The sequence below is a fragment of the Trichoderma harzianum genome, assembly GCF_003025095.1.
Source record: "Trichoderma harzianum CBS 226.95 unplaced genomic scaffold M431scaffold_37, whole genome shotgun sequence".
NCBI classification, from domain to species: domain Eukaryota; kingdom Fungi; phylum Ascomycota; class Sordariomycetes; order Hypocreales; family Hypocreaceae; genus Trichoderma; species Trichoderma harzianum.
In genome coordinates, this window is record NW_020209285.1 from 17,968 (window position 1) to 36,586 (window position 18,619).

General features: G+C 47.9%; 7 protein-coding genes across 7 annotated transcripts; 3 read left to right on the plus strand and 4 right to left on the minus strand.

Annotated features, from left to right (window-relative positions):
- Positions 1-750: 750 nt before the first annotated feature.
- M431DRAFT_501850 (hypothetical protein) lies at positions 751-2,336 on the minus strand (the record flags this gene model as incomplete). Its single annotated transcript, XM_024918066.1, has 4 exons — positions 751-946; positions 1,002-1,771; positions 1,832-1,932; positions 2,021-2,336. 4 exons carry the CDS (start codon positions 2,334-2,336, stop codon positions 751-753), a joined length of 1,383 nt encoding a protein of 460 aa, XP_024767326.1.
- Positions 2,337-3,013: 677 nt separating this feature from the next.
- M431DRAFT_129678 (hypothetical protein) lies at positions 3,014-5,100 on the plus strand (the record flags this gene model as incomplete). Its single annotated transcript, XM_024912416.1, has 4 exons — positions 3,014-3,071; positions 3,174-3,266; positions 3,321-4,394; positions 4,455-5,100. The coding sequence occupies 4 exons, from the start codon at positions 3,014-3,016 to the stop codon at positions 5,066-5,068; spliced, it is 1,839 nt and encodes a 612-aa protein (XP_024767327.1). The 3' UTR covers positions 5,069-5,100.
- Positions 5,101-5,407: 307 nt separating this feature from the next.
- M431DRAFT_549971 (hypothetical protein) lies at positions 5,408-7,176 on the minus strand (the record flags this gene model as incomplete). The annotated part of the gene is made up of 4 exons (XM_024921304.1): positions 5,408-5,655; positions 5,700-5,868; positions 5,895-6,461; positions 6,527-7,176. The coding sequence occupies 4 exons, from the start codon at positions 7,174-7,176 to the stop codon at positions 5,461-5,463; spliced, it is 1,581 nt and encodes a 526-aa protein (XP_024767328.1). The 3' UTR covers positions 5,408-5,460.
- Positions 7,177-8,481: 1,305 nt separating this feature from the next.
- Positions 8,482-9,306, plus strand: M431DRAFT_101767 (hypothetical protein; the record flags this gene model as incomplete). Its single annotated transcript, XM_024911348.1, has 1 exon — positions 8,482-9,306. A coding segment is annotated over one exon (825 nt), but the record flags the coding sequence as incomplete, so codon positions are not given.
- A 344-nt stretch (positions 9,307-9,650) lies between these two features.
- M431DRAFT_514267 (hypothetical protein) lies at positions 9,651-11,404 on the minus strand. The gene has a single exon (XM_024920189.1). The coding sequence runs from the start codon at positions 11,126-11,128 to the stop codon at positions 9,812-9,814; it is 1,317 nt and encodes a 438-aa protein (XP_024767330.1). The 5' UTR covers positions 11,129-11,404; the 3' UTR covers positions 9,651-9,811.
- Positions 11,405-14,200: 2,796 nt separating this feature from the next.
- M431DRAFT_501854 (hypothetical protein) lies at positions 14,201-15,853 on the minus strand (the record flags this gene model as incomplete). The annotated part of the gene is made up of 5 exons (XM_024918067.1): positions 14,201-14,734; positions 14,805-15,167; positions 15,200-15,532; positions 15,630-15,773; positions 15,797-15,853. The coding sequence occupies 5 exons, from the start codon at positions 15,851-15,853 to the stop codon at positions 14,201-14,203; spliced, it is 1,431 nt and encodes a 476-aa protein (XP_024767331.1).
- A 1,107-nt stretch (positions 15,854-16,960) lies between these two features.
- M431DRAFT_549988 (hypothetical protein) lies at positions 16,961-18,460 on the plus strand (the record flags this gene model as incomplete). The annotated part of the gene is made up of 6 exons (XM_024921305.1): positions 16,961-17,150; positions 17,249-17,305; positions 17,362-17,429; positions 17,496-17,848; positions 17,910-17,995; positions 18,065-18,460. The coding sequence occupies 6 exons, from the start codon at positions 16,961-16,963 to the stop codon at positions 18,304-18,306; spliced, it is 996 nt and encodes a 331-aa protein (XP_024767332.1). The 3' UTR covers positions 18,307-18,460.
- Positions 18,461-18,619: the final 159 nt, after the last annotated feature.

The following is an 18,619-nucleotide window of genomic DNA, read 5'->3' on the forward strand; positions in this document are numbered from 1 at the left end:
CGATCCAAACTTGGCAAGTTGAGCTTGCGGGTTAATGAGTGTATCGTTTGTGGAACCCAGGTGCCTTGTTTATAATCACATAATCATCTCATATCAGTTCTCTCTCACGTTTCAGCAATCTTGCAATCTAACCATCCTATTAAACGGGCCTTCTTCCCGAATGCTGGTGTGAAAGCTAAGAATGTGGAAACGCTAGAGTGGTCGGGGAGTCCGGGGAGACATTCCAGGAACAGAGCGAGACCCGAGTCCTCCACCAGAATCCACATTGACCTCTAATGACCAATTTGCAGGGTCGAGTTCAGTTAGAGGGGTTTATCTCTGTTCAACAAATACGCGCACTGCTTGTGAAGTTTTCATTGGGCCTTGTAGTAAAGAAATCCTTTGGCAAATTCGTCCGACTTGTCGTTAACTCTCTATCTTCCCCTCTTGGGGCTTCGGTGCTGACTTCTTTGCGCTGGTGCATCTCCTGAGGGGTTGGAAAATCGTCAGTGACTTTAATAGTGGCTTCGCGATGGATCAGCGTTGGTGAACGTTGTAGCTTATTGCTTATGCCGCCTCTTCCCCGCCGCGGGGCATGACACCTTAACCAAACTGTAGCAGTCGACGCAAGGAATTACATATTTGATTACCACAGTATTGATAGACATATTGCATTGCTCTTTAAAATTAATGTCTTGTTGTCCTTATGGGTGATGAGTTGGGTTCTTATCATGGGAAGCATAACTATCAATCTTGTCCGCTTGCAGAGATTTAGTGATCCCACACATCACCAATCTCCCCCATCTTTTCTTCCAGTAGCCTAGTCATCTCTTTCACAACGACTGCAAATTCAGGATTGTGATACTGGTTGAGAAGCTCTAGTGGATCTTTCTCACAGTCAAACAGCTCCCACTCGGGGGGCTCTCCACCAGGCCTTGTGCCTGCCAACTTGAAGTCCTTGTTATACCTGTGATCAATGAGTCAGATAGGAAATTACGGCCGATATTTCTAAATGTCCTTACCAGTATATAATTTTATAGCGCTGATTTCGGACACCATAATGAGCCCGGCATTCATGTGGCGAGTCGTTGTGCATCCAATACCGATGATATGCTACCTTTTGCCAGTTCTCTGGTGTTTCTCCCCGGAGGAGCTTCCTAAACGAGAAGCCTTGCATATATGAAGGTATCGGATAATTTGCCAAGTCCAACCAAAGAGGCGCGAAATCGACATTTGATACGATGTCATTGCAAATAGATCCAGGCTTGATTTCCTTGGGATATTTGACCAGCAGTGGCATCTGGAACGACTCTTCGTAGATAAAGCGCTTATCAAACCATCCGTGATCTCCGAGAAAGAAACCCTGATCGGATGTATAGATAATCATCGTATTATCTGCCACTTCTTTACCAAGACTGTCAACGTAATCTAAGATTCGACCGACATTCTCGTCAACAGAGTGAACGGTGCGACAGTATCGCTTCATATATCGCTGATACTTGAAGTGGCGCAATTCATCCTGATTTTTGAATCGAAAATTCTCGCCCGTCAGTTTGTCAATCAAGACCATTGAAGACACATCTTGGGGGAATGGAATCTTGCGATCCGGTCTTTGCGGAAAGTTTGGCTCATCCAACTCGCCAACTTCTGATCCGCCTTCGGGTTGACAAAGTCCAAGGTCATTGTATCTTAAATCTTCGGTGACCCGCATCTTTGCCGCAGCTGCCGCTTTTGCTCGATTCTTATACTCGTCGTTGAAACTCTCTGGAACCTTAATGTCCTCCTGGTAGAGCTAGTTGTGCTTAGGATGATTCTCCCAAGATCGACGAGGGGCTTTGTGGTGGCACATGACAAAGAATGGCTTTGTTGTATCTCGGTTACGAATGAAATCGAGTGTCTTATCCGTGATGATATCGGTGACATATCCTCTCTCCATGTGTCGGCCATTAGGTCCTATGAAGATCGGGTCGAAGTAGAGGCCCTTGGCCAGGGAGGACATCCCAGAAGTCAAATCCGCGAGGCTCATGTGCGGGTCCTTCACCCAGATGCCATTTGCCAATCATTGCGGTTTGATAGCCAGCGTGCTTCAGATGTTTTTGCACCATTGGAAGAACATTGTTAATCTTGTAGTTAAGGGTTAACACCCCATTGACATGATTGTGAGTTCCGGTGATGATGGCCGCCCGACTTGGTGTACAGATGGAATTCGTAACGTAACAATGGTTGAACCTCATGCCTTCATTGGCGATTCGATCAAGATTTGGGGTTTCGTTTATTCCGGCGCCGTAACAGCTGATAGCCTTTGCTGCATGATCATCCGCCATAATAAAGATAATGTTTGGTTGTGTTGCTGCCATCTTGCTGGTCGGCTGTGTTGCCAGCTGAGATGATTGGGAAGATTAAGCCTAAACAAACTAGGTGTCTTAAAGATTGTAACCTGAAGTGTATTCAACATTCATTCTAAATATCAACATTTGCCTCTGGAGCAAACTACACGACCCTTGAGGCGGCAGCATTTGCTGATTCAACAGGGCCTACCACTACCTCTTGCTCTGGGAAAATATAGATATACAATAGCGCAATCGCATATTAGAGGGGCAAATTTCAATGCCTCCCGCGAAGATAAGCTATTTCCCCGCATACATGTAGTCATAGAAAGGGGGAGCGAGATGAGAAAAATACGCATGTATCTCTGCTTTCGGTGCATTTATTGCCCGGTAAAAGTGTTGTGATCGATATGAAGCTAAGCATCATTGAGATCACTACGTGGTAAAGTCTCGCACGAAGGATGGCGGGTCCTCGGGGAGACCGGGGAATTCAGCTAGGCACGACAACCCCTGCATCAGATTATCGTCTACACCATGTTGCTGCTACGTGGGGTAATTGAAAGAGAAAATGCATGAGGAGAGAACTGTAAAATTGGCGGCGAGCGTTCGAATTAACATATAATTAGAAAGACCCGCCACGATCTTGTGGGGGCTTGACATGACAAGTATCTTGAAGGTGCCATATAGAAGTTTCCTCTAAGTTCAAAATGCCAATCGCAAATAAGAAAGACAGTCGGCCGAATTTCCTGGTCATCTTGGCCGATGGTATGTGGCGAGAATCTCCCTTCCCAAGGCCCTCAACTGCCGCCTACCTTCGACAACAAAATCTCCTTCCACGAATTCAGAATTCGGCTGACCCATATAAAGACCTGGGATATAGCGATATAGGATGTTTTGGGAGCGAGATTCACACCCCTAATTTAGACACACTCGCGCGTGATGGAGCCCGGTTTACAGATTGTAAGTTCAGTTCTAGCTAGGGGTAAGGTGAAGTTCTAACTAACACTTCCAAAGACTACGCCGCGGCGGCCTGCAGCCCTACGCGATCGATGCGTCTGAGCGGAACGGATAATCACATCGCTGGCGTGGGAATGATGAGCGAGAATAAGGGCAAAGTCTCGTCAAAATTTAACGTCAAAGGGTATGAAGGGTTTCTCAACCATGACGTGGCTGCGCTGTCTGAGATCCTCCAAGACAACGGCTACCATACGCTTATTTCTGGCAAGTGGCATCTTGGATATACTCCCGAGAGTAACGCTGCAGCACGAGGTTTTGACAGAGCATTCACCCTGCTTGGAGGGCAGAGCAATCACTATGGTTGGGAGCCGCTATTAGAGGAGAAACACCAGACACCATTCTTCACTCGCGTTAGCCCGCAATTATATACGATGGATGGCAGGAAATACAACGTGGAGCCGAACCTCACTAATGACCCCAGAGGGTTTTACTCTTCTGACTCCTACACTGATAACCTCATTGATTGGCTAAAGGACCGGTCCGCCGATAATAGCGAGAAGCCATTCTTTGCATACCTTCCATTCCTCGCACCGCACTGGCCGCTGCAATGTAGCGATGCTGATCGCGACAAATACGAGGGCGTATACGATGACGGCCCCGAAGCCCTCCGCGAAAAGAGGCTGAAAAAAATGAAAACACTTGGCATTATCAGTGAAAATATCACACCACATGATGTCGTTGCAGGACCCACCAACCGCGAATGGGATGAGATGACTCCGATGGAACGCAAGCTCAGTGCTCGAGCGATGCAGTGCTTTGCCGGCATGGTGGATAACATTGATCAAAATGTCGGAAGAATGATTCAGTATCTGAAGCAGAGCGGCGAGTTTGATAATACAGTCATTATCTTTCAGAGTGACAATGGGGCAGAAGGTGCCGGTATCGAGGCTCAGCCAACAATGGGGCCAGATGTCGTTGCAACGATTCGCAAATACTATGATAACTCCTTCGAGAACGTCGGAAATGCCAACAGTTACGTATGGTATGGTTCGAGATGGGCTCAAGCAAGTACAGCACCCAGCCGCCTGTACAAAGCCTTCTCTACTGAGGGAGGTATTCGTGTTCCTTTCGGTAAGCAACCGCCCTTCCACCATTTGCAACTTTCAGGCATTCCCTCTGACCACAATTCAGTGATACACTACCCAAAGTTTGCAAAACACCTTCAAAATGGTGCCATCATCAGGTCCTTCTCGACTGTAATGGATCTTTGTCCGACTTTCTTGCAAATGGCAGGCATAGAACATCCTGCTGAGAAAGATGGAATGTTTAGGGGCAGGAAGGTGGCCGCTATGCGAGGCAAGTCCTGGTTGGAATTTATGACTTCCAGCAATTCCACGTCAGAGTCTACCGACGGCATTCATTCAGGAACTGACACATACATGGGCTGGGAACTTTTCGGTCGTGGCGCGATCCGAAAGGGAGAGTGGAAAATGGTCAACATTGAGTCAGCCAAAGGCGGCAACAGCTGGCAGCTGTACAACATTTACCGTGATCCTGGTGAGATGGAAGATCTTTCAGAAAAGGAGCCAGAAAAGAAAGAAGAAATGCTACGTCTCTGGGATGATTACGTGCAGAAGACCGGTGTCGTATGGATCCCGCATGAAGAGATTCTGAAGATTGGCCAAGACTATGGCTTTGATCGGAACGATCTCATTGGGGGTAATCATTTGGAACAAATGAAGGGTTGGATGCACATTAAAGCTGGCGAAGAGACGAGGAGGGGTCAGGTTACTAGGGGTGGTTGATGTAAATAGATACCCTAGTTATTTCGATATTGAGATAGTTTGACAGGATATTAAACTTTGCCATTGCTGTCAGAGACATACTGAGAGACAGAGGAAGGTGAAGAAGTCCATAATACGTGTAGACAGTAAACGTGCACAAGAGTAAAGTATTCCGAGTTTATGAGGCCACCCCGAGCGACCTTCTGCCCTTGGCAATTACCCACAAAATGGAGGGAAAATATTATCTCAAGTAACATGCTACTAGCAAAAGCCAAAGGTGAAGCGAAATGCAGTGTAATTACCAATTAAAATGAAACCATGAATATCCCATTCAAACGTTGCCTAGGAAGTCAAGTTCAATTTCCAAATATTGTCCATCGTAGCGAGGGTTAAGTCTGTTTGGCTGGCACCTCTTAAATAGCTGGAGCATTGCTGGACTCCTCGCCATAAGCATCGACACTTGTACTCTTAAACTTTCTAGCCGGCACTTCCTTCCAGAAGAGAATGTTAAGCTCCTCATATGTTCTGCCTTTGAACTCTGGGAGACGGAAGAAAGTCCAAACAAGAGAAAGAGCGCATGTCCCGCCGAAGAAGAAGCCTGTCTTACCCTTCCAATTAGCTGCCGTGGGATTCAGCATGTAGGGTTAGCAACGTTGAAGATAATGTTGATGATATAAGAGCCCGTACGGCCAACTGCAATTGTCTTTGCACGTGTTTGTGTTGCTGAGACCTCACTGGCAACACACCAAGCAACCGGGCCGACAGATAAGTCGTAGGTGAAGACCCAAATCAGCAGCATCACAGCTTGCGCCCAGGACGCACTATCGTTGGACGGGGCGCCAGTGACACAAAGCCGATAATGAAAAGGATGAAACACATGGTTACGAGACCACCAATAAAGATGGTACGGCGACCGAACCAAGTCAGGAGGAACCAGGACAATATTGTTCCAGCTATTCCCATGCAGGAGTTGCCAATACTCATACTGAAGGCACTGGAATCCGGCAGACCTGCTTGTTCGAAGAAGTAGGTATTGTAAGCTGACATAGGCAAGCCCGAAAATGCTTGAATGCTCCAGACAGCGAATGCAATTTCGGTACGTCGAAGATTTGACCCTTTGAAACAGTCCCAGTAAGAGGAACCACCAAGTGCCTTTTCCTCTTCGGTCGTCCGAACCATCAGAGCGACGGCCTCATGAGTTCCCTCCCCGCTTGTAAGACGTTTCAGGGCTTTCTCTGCTTCTTCGAGACGACCTGTCCTAACCAGCCACCATGGTGACTCGGGACAAAATATGAGGCCGACAACAAGTATGACAGGCCAAATCCACTGCAAAGAGAATGGTAGATTATACGCCCATCTGCCTGTCATTGACTGCGTCGCGTTCAATACGATAGCTGCGATAAGGTGGCCAAATCTAAACACATATCTCATTAGTGAGTGAGCTCTCTTGACTGCATCGGAAGGCTTAGGGGATGTTACACAGCGCCAAAGTTGATAAAGGTTGTGAGATATCCTCGCAGCACGGTTGGACAAACTTCAGAGGCATAAATCGGGGCCGTTGCATGGAAAATCCCCCAGCAGATGCCGCACAGCAGTTCACCGACAAGAAGCATTGCCACCGACTGCGCGAATGCCAATATGAATATGAGACCAGTGAGAACAAAGCAAGCAGCCAACAGGGTCTTTCTCATTCCAAATCTTTCCCGAACGTAGCCATTGAAACACATGCCAATCATGATACCAATGACACTTGCATTGGCCGTGCCAGCTTGCCATGCAGCGGTCAATTGGTAGCTACCAGCGGGTGTCGGCTCGCCAAATCGCTTTCGGAAGGCTTTTTGGGCGAAAAGACTCTTGATCAACGATTCATCGTAGCCATCCATGACAACGGCCATTGTGACCAAGATGGACCAAGCAACAGCCTTGGGATATTTCTTGAAGCCTTGGAGCGGAGTTGTCATATGCTCCGCCTCAGTTGCTGCTTTGGCATCATGAAAGACGTATTTGGCAAAAGATCCATATCCATCATTGTCGATTTGAGACACATCTGATTTACCGGGCTCTTTGCTGTTTGCAGGATGAATTGACTGCTCAACCTGGTGCGGTAGGTCCGCAGATGAAGGGGCCATAGTCTGCCAGCGTTACTGGGTTAAGGAAGCTGACTGGGGCAGTCGACAAACATGTCAATTAATGGCATTCGAAAATCTTCGCCGTGGAAGCTCACGAAGCCCTTATATCCAGGATACTCGAACAGTCATTAACAATAGCACAAATGGCAACATATTCATGTTCAATTCCGTTGACATAAGTCGTCTATCTTATTAGTTGAAGCAATTATCCTCGATGGCCCTGTGGCTGAAAAATTCAGGTCGATGCCGGGGAGCTCGGGGAGCTGGTGAGGGCCCCTGCCTAGCCCTCTTAGTGTATGATTCTTCCAAAGTTCGCCGCCAGACAGTCATCGGCACAATGTTGCCGACCCTTGTGTCTAACAAACAGGGGAAACCGCTGTAAGGATGGCGCTATAGTCTTGATTTATGGTTATTGCCATTTAGGCCAAAGCTCCGATCGCCGATGCACGTGAGTTCAGGATGGTGATGGTCTTGGTTGTGTACCTGTATCTTGACACAACTTCAGCTCTCTCTTCCCCAATACCCTACCCAGGGTCTCAAGTAGGTGCCCTAGACGCACCCAGATACATTCTCCCACCCAGGTCCGAATATTCGCTCTGAGTACTTTGATGTGATGCATATTTAAGTCTTGCTTCAACTTAACCTGAAATAAAATGATGGTCTAAAGTTCACGAATGTAGATTGACAGACTTTGCGCACCTAACCCCAATTGCTTTACACGTTGCAGATTTGTCATTTCAATTCACATCATGGCGCCAAAGAGCCCCAAAAGTTTCAAATTATCATATAAGAAGCAAAATATGCATAAGTAGCCTTGAGGCTTTGAGATAGGTCATGGGCTTCTTTAATTTGGTACTACACTAAAAGATACCCCTGCCTGAGCTTGCCCCGTATCAGATGAGGAATGCGCTTCACTACAAACAGCCAAACAAGTTCTTGATAGAGAAGGACTATGAATGACGTTTTACTCCTCGAGAAAGAAACTAGCTGGATGTACCATTGAATTGTTGAAACACGCGGAGATCCCATGCGTCCGCCATAGCTTGATGACCAGCTACATTAGGATGGATGTAGTTGGTGAAGGCATACTGGGCCTTATATGAATCAGGGTTGCCTGGGTCCGCAAGGGCAGCTGCATAGTCAACCACGTAGTCAAATTTGGCTTCGTTCTTGATCCAAAGATTGAGGCGATTCCGGGTGGCCGCTCGTTGCGGATCGGCATAGTTGGAAGTGTCCGGATTAGAAGGTGGATCATAGAACGAAGGTGTAAGAGTGCCACCAAAAATAGGTAAGCCGGCTTGATGAACCTCGTCAATTATTTCCTCCCACATTCGCAAAACCTTCAACACACCGACACGCGAAGTCATTGTTTCACTGCAAGAGATGAGGGGTACCATCAGCAGCGGCACTATCAACTCAATGGCCTCTGTTTACACATTATACGAACCGGGCCGCTACGCAGAGGCGACCGTACCGTTTGCAATCTCTCCTCGTAAACCTACGAGCGAGAAGGCAAAGACTAGCCTTTTTCCAGGTTCGAGTGTCTTTGGGACACAGACTATAGATGTCCTCGGCCGTATAGTAGCAAGAGAGGGACAAGGAAACGACACAGCGATTGTGGGACGAAGCTGGGGTTTATATGGACCAGACGATGCTAACACCATCACCGGCGGATATGGGCCTAATTTTCACTTTTCTGCGCGACCTCGACTACCCAGCACTGTCCGCGATTTCATCCGTGTTCTGCCTCTTATCAGTGTCGGGTTTTTCTTAAGCTTCTCTTTCACAAGATTTATCCTCACTCGATTTATCTACCCAGAGGGTTACAGTCCAGACCCCAAACGGCTCAAGGGCCACAGGTTCAGCCATCGGACACTGGCAGTGGCTGATACAGGAGACGAGTCAACGGCGAAGAGGGCTATAGTGGACTTCAAATTTCAAGGCGATCAGTATAAGTTTACCGGCATCGCAATGGTAGAGGCTGCTGTGACACTTCTTCAGGGTGGGACAGAGGCGCACAGGTTAGGCGGCGGTGTTATGACACCAGCGATGCTCGGAGACAAGTACGCCGAAAACTTGCAGCGTCCAGGATCAGGTGTAGAAATTTCGATTAGAGCAGAGGGTTGGTAACAGGCAGAGGATGTCTTGGAGATCTTGGACATGTAGATACATGTAGAATATGTAGTTTCCCCATATCGTGATTAAACGTCAACTTTCTCTACCCTATAGACCATCAGCCATACATAGTCATGGGCACGCTGGCCTATAATAGTTTCAATTTCATGTTTATTTTGGATTATTCAAAATCCGATTTCTCAATAATAGGATTATAGGGTACATAAGCAATGTCAGAATAATTTGGATAGAGCCGCAGAGTCGATCTTAATCGAAGCAATACCAGACATGTACTTTGTCGTATGTGCCGCCATCACGTTTACGGTGTTTGCATTGGAAGCGGTTACTTTAAAGGAAATGTAGATTTTTACCAACTTGAGCTCTATTCAATATATAGTAGTAGCCCTCTTAAGTGTGTTGCCCTGCATTCTCAGGCGTTCCATGTCCCTCATAAGCACCCGACTAGTCTCTGTCCCTTTTCTCCGCCGACCCAACCTAACGCCGCATATTTGCCTCTCATTTAACAAGTTGTTGCATCTCCAAGCCCATTGTCAGTAGCTGCCAACAAAAACTCCATGAAACCAGCACTGGTTGCTCGGAGGTTGGAGTTGAACGTGGAGACAGTGGGGTAGAAGGGGCATGACGCAGCGGTATTCTCGAAACCAAACTCGACCGTGTATGCGTGGATGAGGTTCTTGGTGGGATCAGCGAAGTGTCGTGAGTAGGCATAATCGTCGCTGGCTCCCGATGTGGGATACAGGTCGGCCGACTGGAAAGACGTGTAAGACCTGCCGCCGCCAGCAGTCAGGGCTGAGGCCACGCGCTTGGCCACGGCGATCTGGGTGTCAGAGTCCGCCTGGGGGATATACTCGCCATAGCCCCTGCCGGGCGAGGGGGTGTCGGTGAGAATACCACGAACTTTGCTGTAAGTGCTGTTGAGGAAGTTCATGGTGGGATACGAGGACTGGTTCTCATCGCTGCCCCAGCTCCACAGGACGTCGCCTGCATATGAGTGAAGGTCGATGTACCAGCGGATCTTGGAGTGTGTGTCCATCACCCACTTGATGTTCTTGGTCTCAGGCTCAGAGAAAGCACTGGTTCCGTGGTATGTCTCGGAGCTAGGAGAGGTTGAGGCAACGCTTGACTGCGCCGAGGAGGCGAACAGGTTGCGGAAGTCCCAGAGAAAGTCGAAGTTGCGGTTCAGGTCAACTCCACCGTTGGGGTTGCGGTTCTTTCGCCAGCAGCTGTTTGAAGACTGGTCATAGGCCACTCCATCGGGGTTGCTCAGAGGGACGAAGACAATTCCCGCGGCCAGAGCCGTCTTTACCTGGGCGTTGGTGTACGACCTGGATCCGTACGTGAGTCCGACGTTGTTCTTGTTGGCGTACAACAGATCGGAGATGAAGTATAGGACGCTATCGGCGGAACCGCGCTCTCGAGCATGGATGTTGCCGTTGAAGTAGACACGATATGCATCAGTACAATTGCCTCCAGTACCACCGACTCTCGCTCCGACGACAGTTGCGCCATTTTGAGTCTTGTACGGAGTGTTGAATGTCTCGATTCCGTACGTGTTCGCAAGGCCCTGTAGGCCACTGATAATTTCCTTGGTGTTGAGAATCGTGCCGATTGAAGCAGATGAGGATTGAGTTCCAAGTCCTCGCGGCGCAGTTGCACCACCACTGAATCTATCGCCTGAACCAATTGGAGCTCCGTTGCTACCCTGGCGACGAACAAGAGGCTTCAATCCAGCGGCATCATCTCGCTCGTGGGGCAGGAGACATCCCGAGGACACGTTGGAGAGCGCAAGAAGCGCGAAGGGAATAAATGTCTTCATCTTGGGCTATCACTGCCTTGATGGATGGATATGAAGGTAGAAGTGAGTGAGCTACTTGGTTGTCTTGAGCTGCTCGATCCTATTTATATAATGATCGAGGGCATGCTGTGATTGCAGATTGATGTACGTTATGTCAAGCCTTGATAGTGGTGTCACATCGAGAGGAAACGGCAATCCGCCTTCATCTGGAAGCTGGAAATAGCGAGGCCCGCAACTGCCAAATGGAGATAGTCCACTGACCCAAATGTGAAAACAAAAGTATTACTTAGGACTTCCCTTGCGTTGACTGCCGGCCACCGGCTCGTATTATACTCCGTAGAAACAAAAGTGCCGATTGCCCCGCTCACAAAGGGATCTACATCTCGTTACAAAACGCACTTGGCACCTACACTACTCGCATCGTGGGGGCTGTGTATAAGTGGCGTGGGAGGGGGGCTGGTAATGACGGGGCTGGAGATCGAAATGGTTGTGCGTTGTCCGATCAGTCTCTATCCCTGGCGGTATGCATTTCCAGCTAGTTCCCTTGGCAAATGTCAGAATAGTAGATCGCGATATACGAGTAAGAAGTCTCAGCTCGGACCTCTCTGTCGTTGCCAATGAAAGTGCATGGCCTACTTTGTTTCGAGTAGCACATACCGACAACCGTAGTATACATCAAGTAATTAACTCACAACTGGGTGAATTAACTGCAAGGAATCTTTGTAAATGAACACTCTGCAAGGAATTTTTGTGCATTGACATAGATATAGATACCGGGCAATGAACACCAGGATAGGAAGGTCACGGAACCAAGCGCTCACGACTGCGGGTTCTCGATCACCATAGAGCTTCAGATTGCCTGGCAAATCGGCGCCCTCCGATGTGTGAATAGATGCTACGCAGTCACGACATTGTTGCTGTGGCGCGCGCTCTCTCTCTTCTAGTTGGGTAGGAAGCTCCGATTCACTCTCCTAAATGGGTGAAGGCAACCGATACTTATTGGCCAATGTGTGACGCTGTTGTCAAACCGACTCGCGCTGCCGAGCGCTTCTGCTGTCGTCATTTCTGTTTTGCCTGATTGGTGCTAGTTGCTCGGCCAGTAAACAAAGTGGCAGCTCCGTTTTTAGCTTAACTTATTTATGATTATAAGTTTAAAACTATAAGTTTATCTCGCAAGAAACTGTAGCTCGGTCTCTGACTGGTGTGGGCATATGGCCCGCTTAGGAAGGAGAACCTTCAAGACAAGAAGCCACTGCATGCATGTGGTGAGAGGGGCCAGCGATAGAACCGAAGTTTCTGTTCGATTGTCCGTTGTTTTGTGCCAAACTTTTGCCTGTAATCACTCTATCGCTGAACGTGCTGCTATGTAGGTAACTCAGGCTGCGCCATGCCCCCGCGCCAGCAGAGAAATCCTAGCCCGGACACACAACTCATTACAGCAGCAGTGCCATCTTTCTAAGTGCACGGCTGCGAGCTCCTATATGAGGGGAAACAAAAAGTTCGAGTAACATCGGATATTATGTCTATTAGTCCCCACTGCGTGGGTAGCCATACATAAGTACCGAGATGTGATTCAAGAGTATAGGACATTTAAGGCAGCTGACGCATTTCACGGCCCACAGCATTCCTTCATGCACGTTTTCTGAATCATTCTTCCGAATACTCCTCGACATCTACTCCGTATTCTAGAGACAATGAGCATGAGGGAGCCGCTGTACCAAGTGATTTTGACAACTAAAACTATGTCAGTTATAATCAGCTCTGTGGAAGCGAGACTTTCTCAATAGTACGAACGTCGCTTTGCGCCCGATATCCCACCATAGAAAAATATTTTAATTCTGGCCAACGCGACAGCGAAATTGTCGGAATAGAGGTAGACAAGCCGCACAGCTTTACAAGATTAGCGCAATGCTCAAGATATTCGCCCCTTCTCTCCGGCTGGCCATATTCAACTTCGTCAAGCATCCCCTAACCATCAGATTCACTGTATTTTTAACGGATAGGTTACCCTCACTGATTGACTCTGATTCATACAAAAGAGGAGTAGCCACTGTCGTCGCTCCTGTTGCAAAGCCCCCAACAGCGGTTGTGAGCCAGATAAGAAGTGTCATCCGACCTTCGGTAGTGTTGTACAGGACTCATTCTCCAAAAAAGCTCATTGGCACTACCAAATACCCATTTCTTGTGTATTTAGGTTTGCGGCATGAAAAACCAGCCCAAATTATCGCAAAATTAACGCATCCGTACTATAAGGCTGTGGTTTCTAGTAGAACAGCTGGGCCGGCATGAGAACATTACACTTCAATCGACATGCTGTGTTAAGATGCCATAGCATTGTATGCTCTTGTGCGCAGACATAAGAAGTGCGTGTGGTGAAGGAGTTGTGAGTGAGACCATGAGATTATCGCATCTCAATTGGGAGAAGCTGAGTAACCGTCATGACCAATATGATCAAGTCAGAGCCTCACGATACTCAGCTGCATCTTGCATATTAAGCCAAGAACATGGGGTTTACATGTGGTCGCCTAATTAGTGCATGCAGCTAGATCTTTAGTTCATGTTTAGCACAGCCCTTCTCGCTCTGGCAGTGCGAGCGTACATACCATGCATTAAAGTTGGTGTTGTATTGCTGCTTTTAGTCGTCGCCATTGGCTATGTTTGTTGATCGTCTGTATTTGATGAGATTTCTATCAGTATTGATGTCGACCTTTCGTTTCGCCACATTGAAGCGACTGTCCGCTCAACAATCCAACTTCATCATTTCGAAGTGCAACCGCTAGATGCTCAAGGCGTTGAGCTTCATGAAGCCCGCATTTTATGAGCCCTAGGTAAAAGCACAAGTTTTTGCGTTGTACGGCGCGGCTAATCGTTTTTAACCTGTGGGCAAATTTTGAAGAAAAACACATTGTTGTAGTTCGTACGTCAGAGATCTTGAGATATGAGGCCAAACAGCATCTCTATAGAGCTTATTGTTTGTAAGGCACGTCCATCCCCACCAAGTTACCCCGATAATACAGGAGTGAGACTTATATATGAACGACCTTTATGTAAATTAACATTAGTGTACGGATTGAGTTTCCTTTTCCAATACGTTCAAGTATCCTTAAAGTCGTCATCAATTTGCGCCTGGAACTTGGCCCATTGCCCTTTCACCCTGCAAGCAGAACTCCAGTAATTTCCCTTTTCATCTTTTCCAAAGATGAACCAACCATCAGCAGGCTTGATAGGCCCGTGATTTTCCTGAACATAGGACGGTCTACAAGGTACATCGCCCTTGAGTGTTTTACGGGCGGGGGCAAAGTCGAGGTCAAACAGACCCGCCTTGGACCAGTTGGAGAAGCCAATCTGAGCCATAGTACCGTCACCAAAGACAATAACGGGAAGGCCAGAGTAAGACGTCCGCACCATGTCGTGATAAGCTTCATGCTGTTCGCGCGTTCCCTGCTCGTTAATGGCACGACGGACCTGGAGAGCGAGCCAACTTAAAGGCTTGGAGGAGACATCGCCTGCCTTGACTAGCACATTGGCCCATCCGTAGGCATTGCCTACATAAGGATGTTCAGCTGAGGGTGGAATTAGATCGCCTTCGAAAGCTTTACGCAAGGACATTGCTATAGAAGTAGCAACCTGCAAGAAAATGGAGTCAGAACTGTTGTCATCATAAGGGAGGGAGAAAGGCATAAGTGCCGAGACTGACTGTCCTATCAGAGTTCATCTCCGTGGAGCTAACAATACAGCGAATGGTCCAAGCCGTCAAGATGTCGTTCTCAGTCAGGAACACTTTTGAAGCATCTTCGCCTTTCGCAATTGCTTCAGCGCAGAGCTCCTCCAAGGCCTTATCTAACTGCACTCGCCAGTACGTTTCGGGGATGCAAACCATGCGGTTCTCTTTAGTACGAACAAGCATATCAACACCATATCCGAGACCCCATTGAAGCAAGCCGCCGAAACCAACCCGTTTGTCAGACAAGACATGCTGTTCCGTGATTGGACGGGAATCTTTTGCCATTGCGTCAAATGGATCGGTATCGAATCCGCATGGCGTCGGGATTTGGTCCGTCTTGCCCCAGAGCATGGAGCTCCAACTGCCACGACGTACTGCATTCCTAGGGCATCAAATGCAACATGTTGCCACTGCAGTACCACGATTGTCTTGTCAGTAAAGGAGTTGACGCGCAGGCCCAAGACAGGACGATCAGAAGTGAGGTAGTCGCTGATTCCTCCAGGTTGGTATCCGGCCTCCCAAGCCAAGTCCGCTAGATTATCTGGATCACCTAAGACGGCAGGTCGAGTACTGGGTTGCGGTATCTTGGAGGCTGCCGGGTGGGAAGCGGCAGACATGCCATGATCAATGTGCGCAAACGCAATTGCTGGGCGGTCAGCTGTGAACTCTGCGGGAATATGCCATTCAATCTCACCAGCGGCCTAATCAATGACACGAGTGTCAGTATTGGTGTGCTAATGTGTTTAGATCAGCCTCAAGGTTAACTGCAGGAAACCGATCCAATGCAGCAGTCCTCACATTCTTCCTAAGCCGGCCTCCAAGACGTTGCCATCCCTCCCGCTTGACAAGTCCTTCAAGAGACTCGCGAAGTTTCTCTGGATCAAGCACGTCATCGAAAACGAGGGAGACCGCGAAGTTGTTACCTTGCACAAGGGGGCTCTTCTCAAAAAAAAATGCGGTGGCACGATTCGATCGCCCGGTATGTGCGCCGGACCGGGCTTTCGTCCGAACAACAGATTCATGTCGGTTTGCCAGGTAACTAGATTCACACCAAGAAGAACTTGTCTTTCTCTTTTGTGTTGAGAGAATATATTAGGAGCACTATCGGTAATCTGTATGCGCGGTCTCTTCCAGAGAATCCCTCGCGGGTAAAGCGGTTCGTAAACCAGATACGGAGTACTGCAGCAGACAAATCTTCAAACAGCGCGCAGTGCCGATTGTTGCCCTTTATGGATTTGGGTAACTGATTACTGTTGGTTTTATCCCATGACAACGAAATTAGCTACGGATGATACGAACCATGAAGCTGCAGGTATCTCTCTTTAAGCCCTGTCCAGTCCCACTATGTGCTGAAGGGTTTTGCGGCCGCAGCCATGCAGCAGCCATGCCACAGGCACGACGGATCTTCATGCCGGCCTCCTTTTTCTTTAACCTGGGTCTTTTTAACGGCTAAATACCCAGACGTTGCTGAAGATGTTTGGTAAGAAGTTACAAGGAAATGTGGGAAAGCCAAACCGCGGTCTGCCAGTCAACCAGTTCCGTTGTTCATGACACGGATAATACTTCTAGCACTTAACGATCGTTTTACCAATGCCATCGAAAACACATTTTTGGGAAAATTTGTACGCACACATTGGTATTGCGCCAGACTGGCTGAACACGGACAATTCAATGCTTGTTGGATGCAAAAAACGCTTACCAACAACTCTTGAAGAATTGGGGCGTGCAGGGGTGGATTGCAATCCAGCAAATCATAATCAGCACATAACAGACGGGGATCACGCTACAATGGGTTTACGGAGAAGTACTCCGGAAATGTATGCTACAATGAACCCCTGCCATGTGTTTCTTTACAGTACAAGCGAGGGCGTTTGACAGACCCGGATTTCTGACGCTGGGAATCAAAACTGTCGAATAATGATTAGGGCCCTTGTCGGTACAACCCCTTCGGCAACCGTTTGGTCTGGGGTCGGAGTAATATCATACATATAAACGGTTCACATCGGTAATATGACAATAAACTGATACGAATTGTTCATAATGCTTCCACGCCCTCGGATTTGCTAACCAGGTTTCTTGAATCATGCAATTGAACTGCAACCGATTAAACGGTGCTGGTATCGCAGAACATGGATCTATCTACGACACCGGCAATGCCGCCACCGGATGGTCAAACGCCACAGTTTGATGCACCCTACAATTCTTTACAGATTCGAACGGTGGTCGCTTTTGGAGTCACGTATTTCTTCGCTTCTTTTTTCCTCGCTCTACGTTATTTTCAGGCTGCCAAGCTGGTTAAACAGGTTGAGATAGATCTAAGTAAGATCCACTATGTCGTTCAACAACGTTCAATAAGCGACGGCGAAGGCGCCAAAACCGGATCTCGGATCTTTTTGCTAACTTTCATTTACTTGTAGTTATCCTCACTCTTGCTTACGGCCTCTCCTTATACTACTTCATAACATTGGTCAACCGTATGTTCACTTGGCGCCCACTAACATGTCCTCTAAACTAACTAAATGCCATATAGTAATGAGCCATGGCTGGGAGAAACATCTATGGGATGTGTCGCTAGCACAAATCATGGAGTTCAATAAAGTAAGCAATACCATCATGAACATTACGCAGCAACACGAGTCTTGTATCGTATTGACACCAGCTTAGGAATTGCTCCCCAACACCCTGACCTATTTGATCACTCCCTCCATCACTAAGATGGCCATGCTGGCTGTCCTTTTCCGCATCAATCCTTCATTAATTTACCGCTGCGTCGTTGTCAGCGCTGCCGTCGCAATCCTCGCCTATACTTTAACCTTGACCAGTATTACCGGCGGCCCGTGTAATCCTCTTAAATCTGGAACGACCAGCTGTTTAGAGAACGTGGCTTTAGCACAAGCTGTGATGAACATCGTCTCCGACTTTGCTGTCATAGCTATACCCATCCCAACTATCCACAGGCTTAACTTCACATTGAAACAGAAGCTCTCGGTTGGGTGCATTTTAGCTATAGGATCTGGGTCCGTCTCTCGCTACACTTTCCACTTTGGCTCACTTTCGTATTTGCTAACTGTCTTTTAGTGTCGTTGTTTGCTCCATAGCTCGTCTACCGTACGTTCTCATCCTCGACAAAACTACCGATGTTACCTATACCGAGGCCATTCTAGGTGTGTAGTCAATCGTCGAGATCAACCTTGGCATCACATGCGGCTGTGCAATAAGATTAAAGTCCCTAGCCGTGAAGTACTTGCCCCAGCTTGGATTCTTCTCTTCGAACAAACATGAGAGCGAAACCCATGATTCGAGGCGCAAATGCCTCCACAAAGATGGGGACAACGCCCAACGATCGTACCAGCTCCACAACGTTCGAAACGAAAGAGTTGAGTCAGGCTTCGACAGCGGAACCAGCGACGTATACAGATCCGGCCCGAGAAGCAGAGACTCGGATAACGGGAGCACCGATAAAATATTGGGTTAATATATGGCTGGGAAGAGATGGGTATTTTATTTGTCAATTTTAGAGATGGGATCTAACCGGGCCTCAAATTAGACTTTTTGAGCAATCGATTTTCTCAAAGAAATGGTATACGGCGTTCAAAAATGTGGATTGGTGATTGGATTCAGTATTATAGAACCAGAAAATGTTTATGTGAAAGATTGAAAGACAACCCACAAGCCAGCCGTTGAGGTGGCTAGAGATGAGCTGGCCAACAATGCGTTTCTCGCATTACGAACTCGCAACTGCTTCTCAAAAATACACCGTCTACTCGGACGCAGATATCACATTCGGG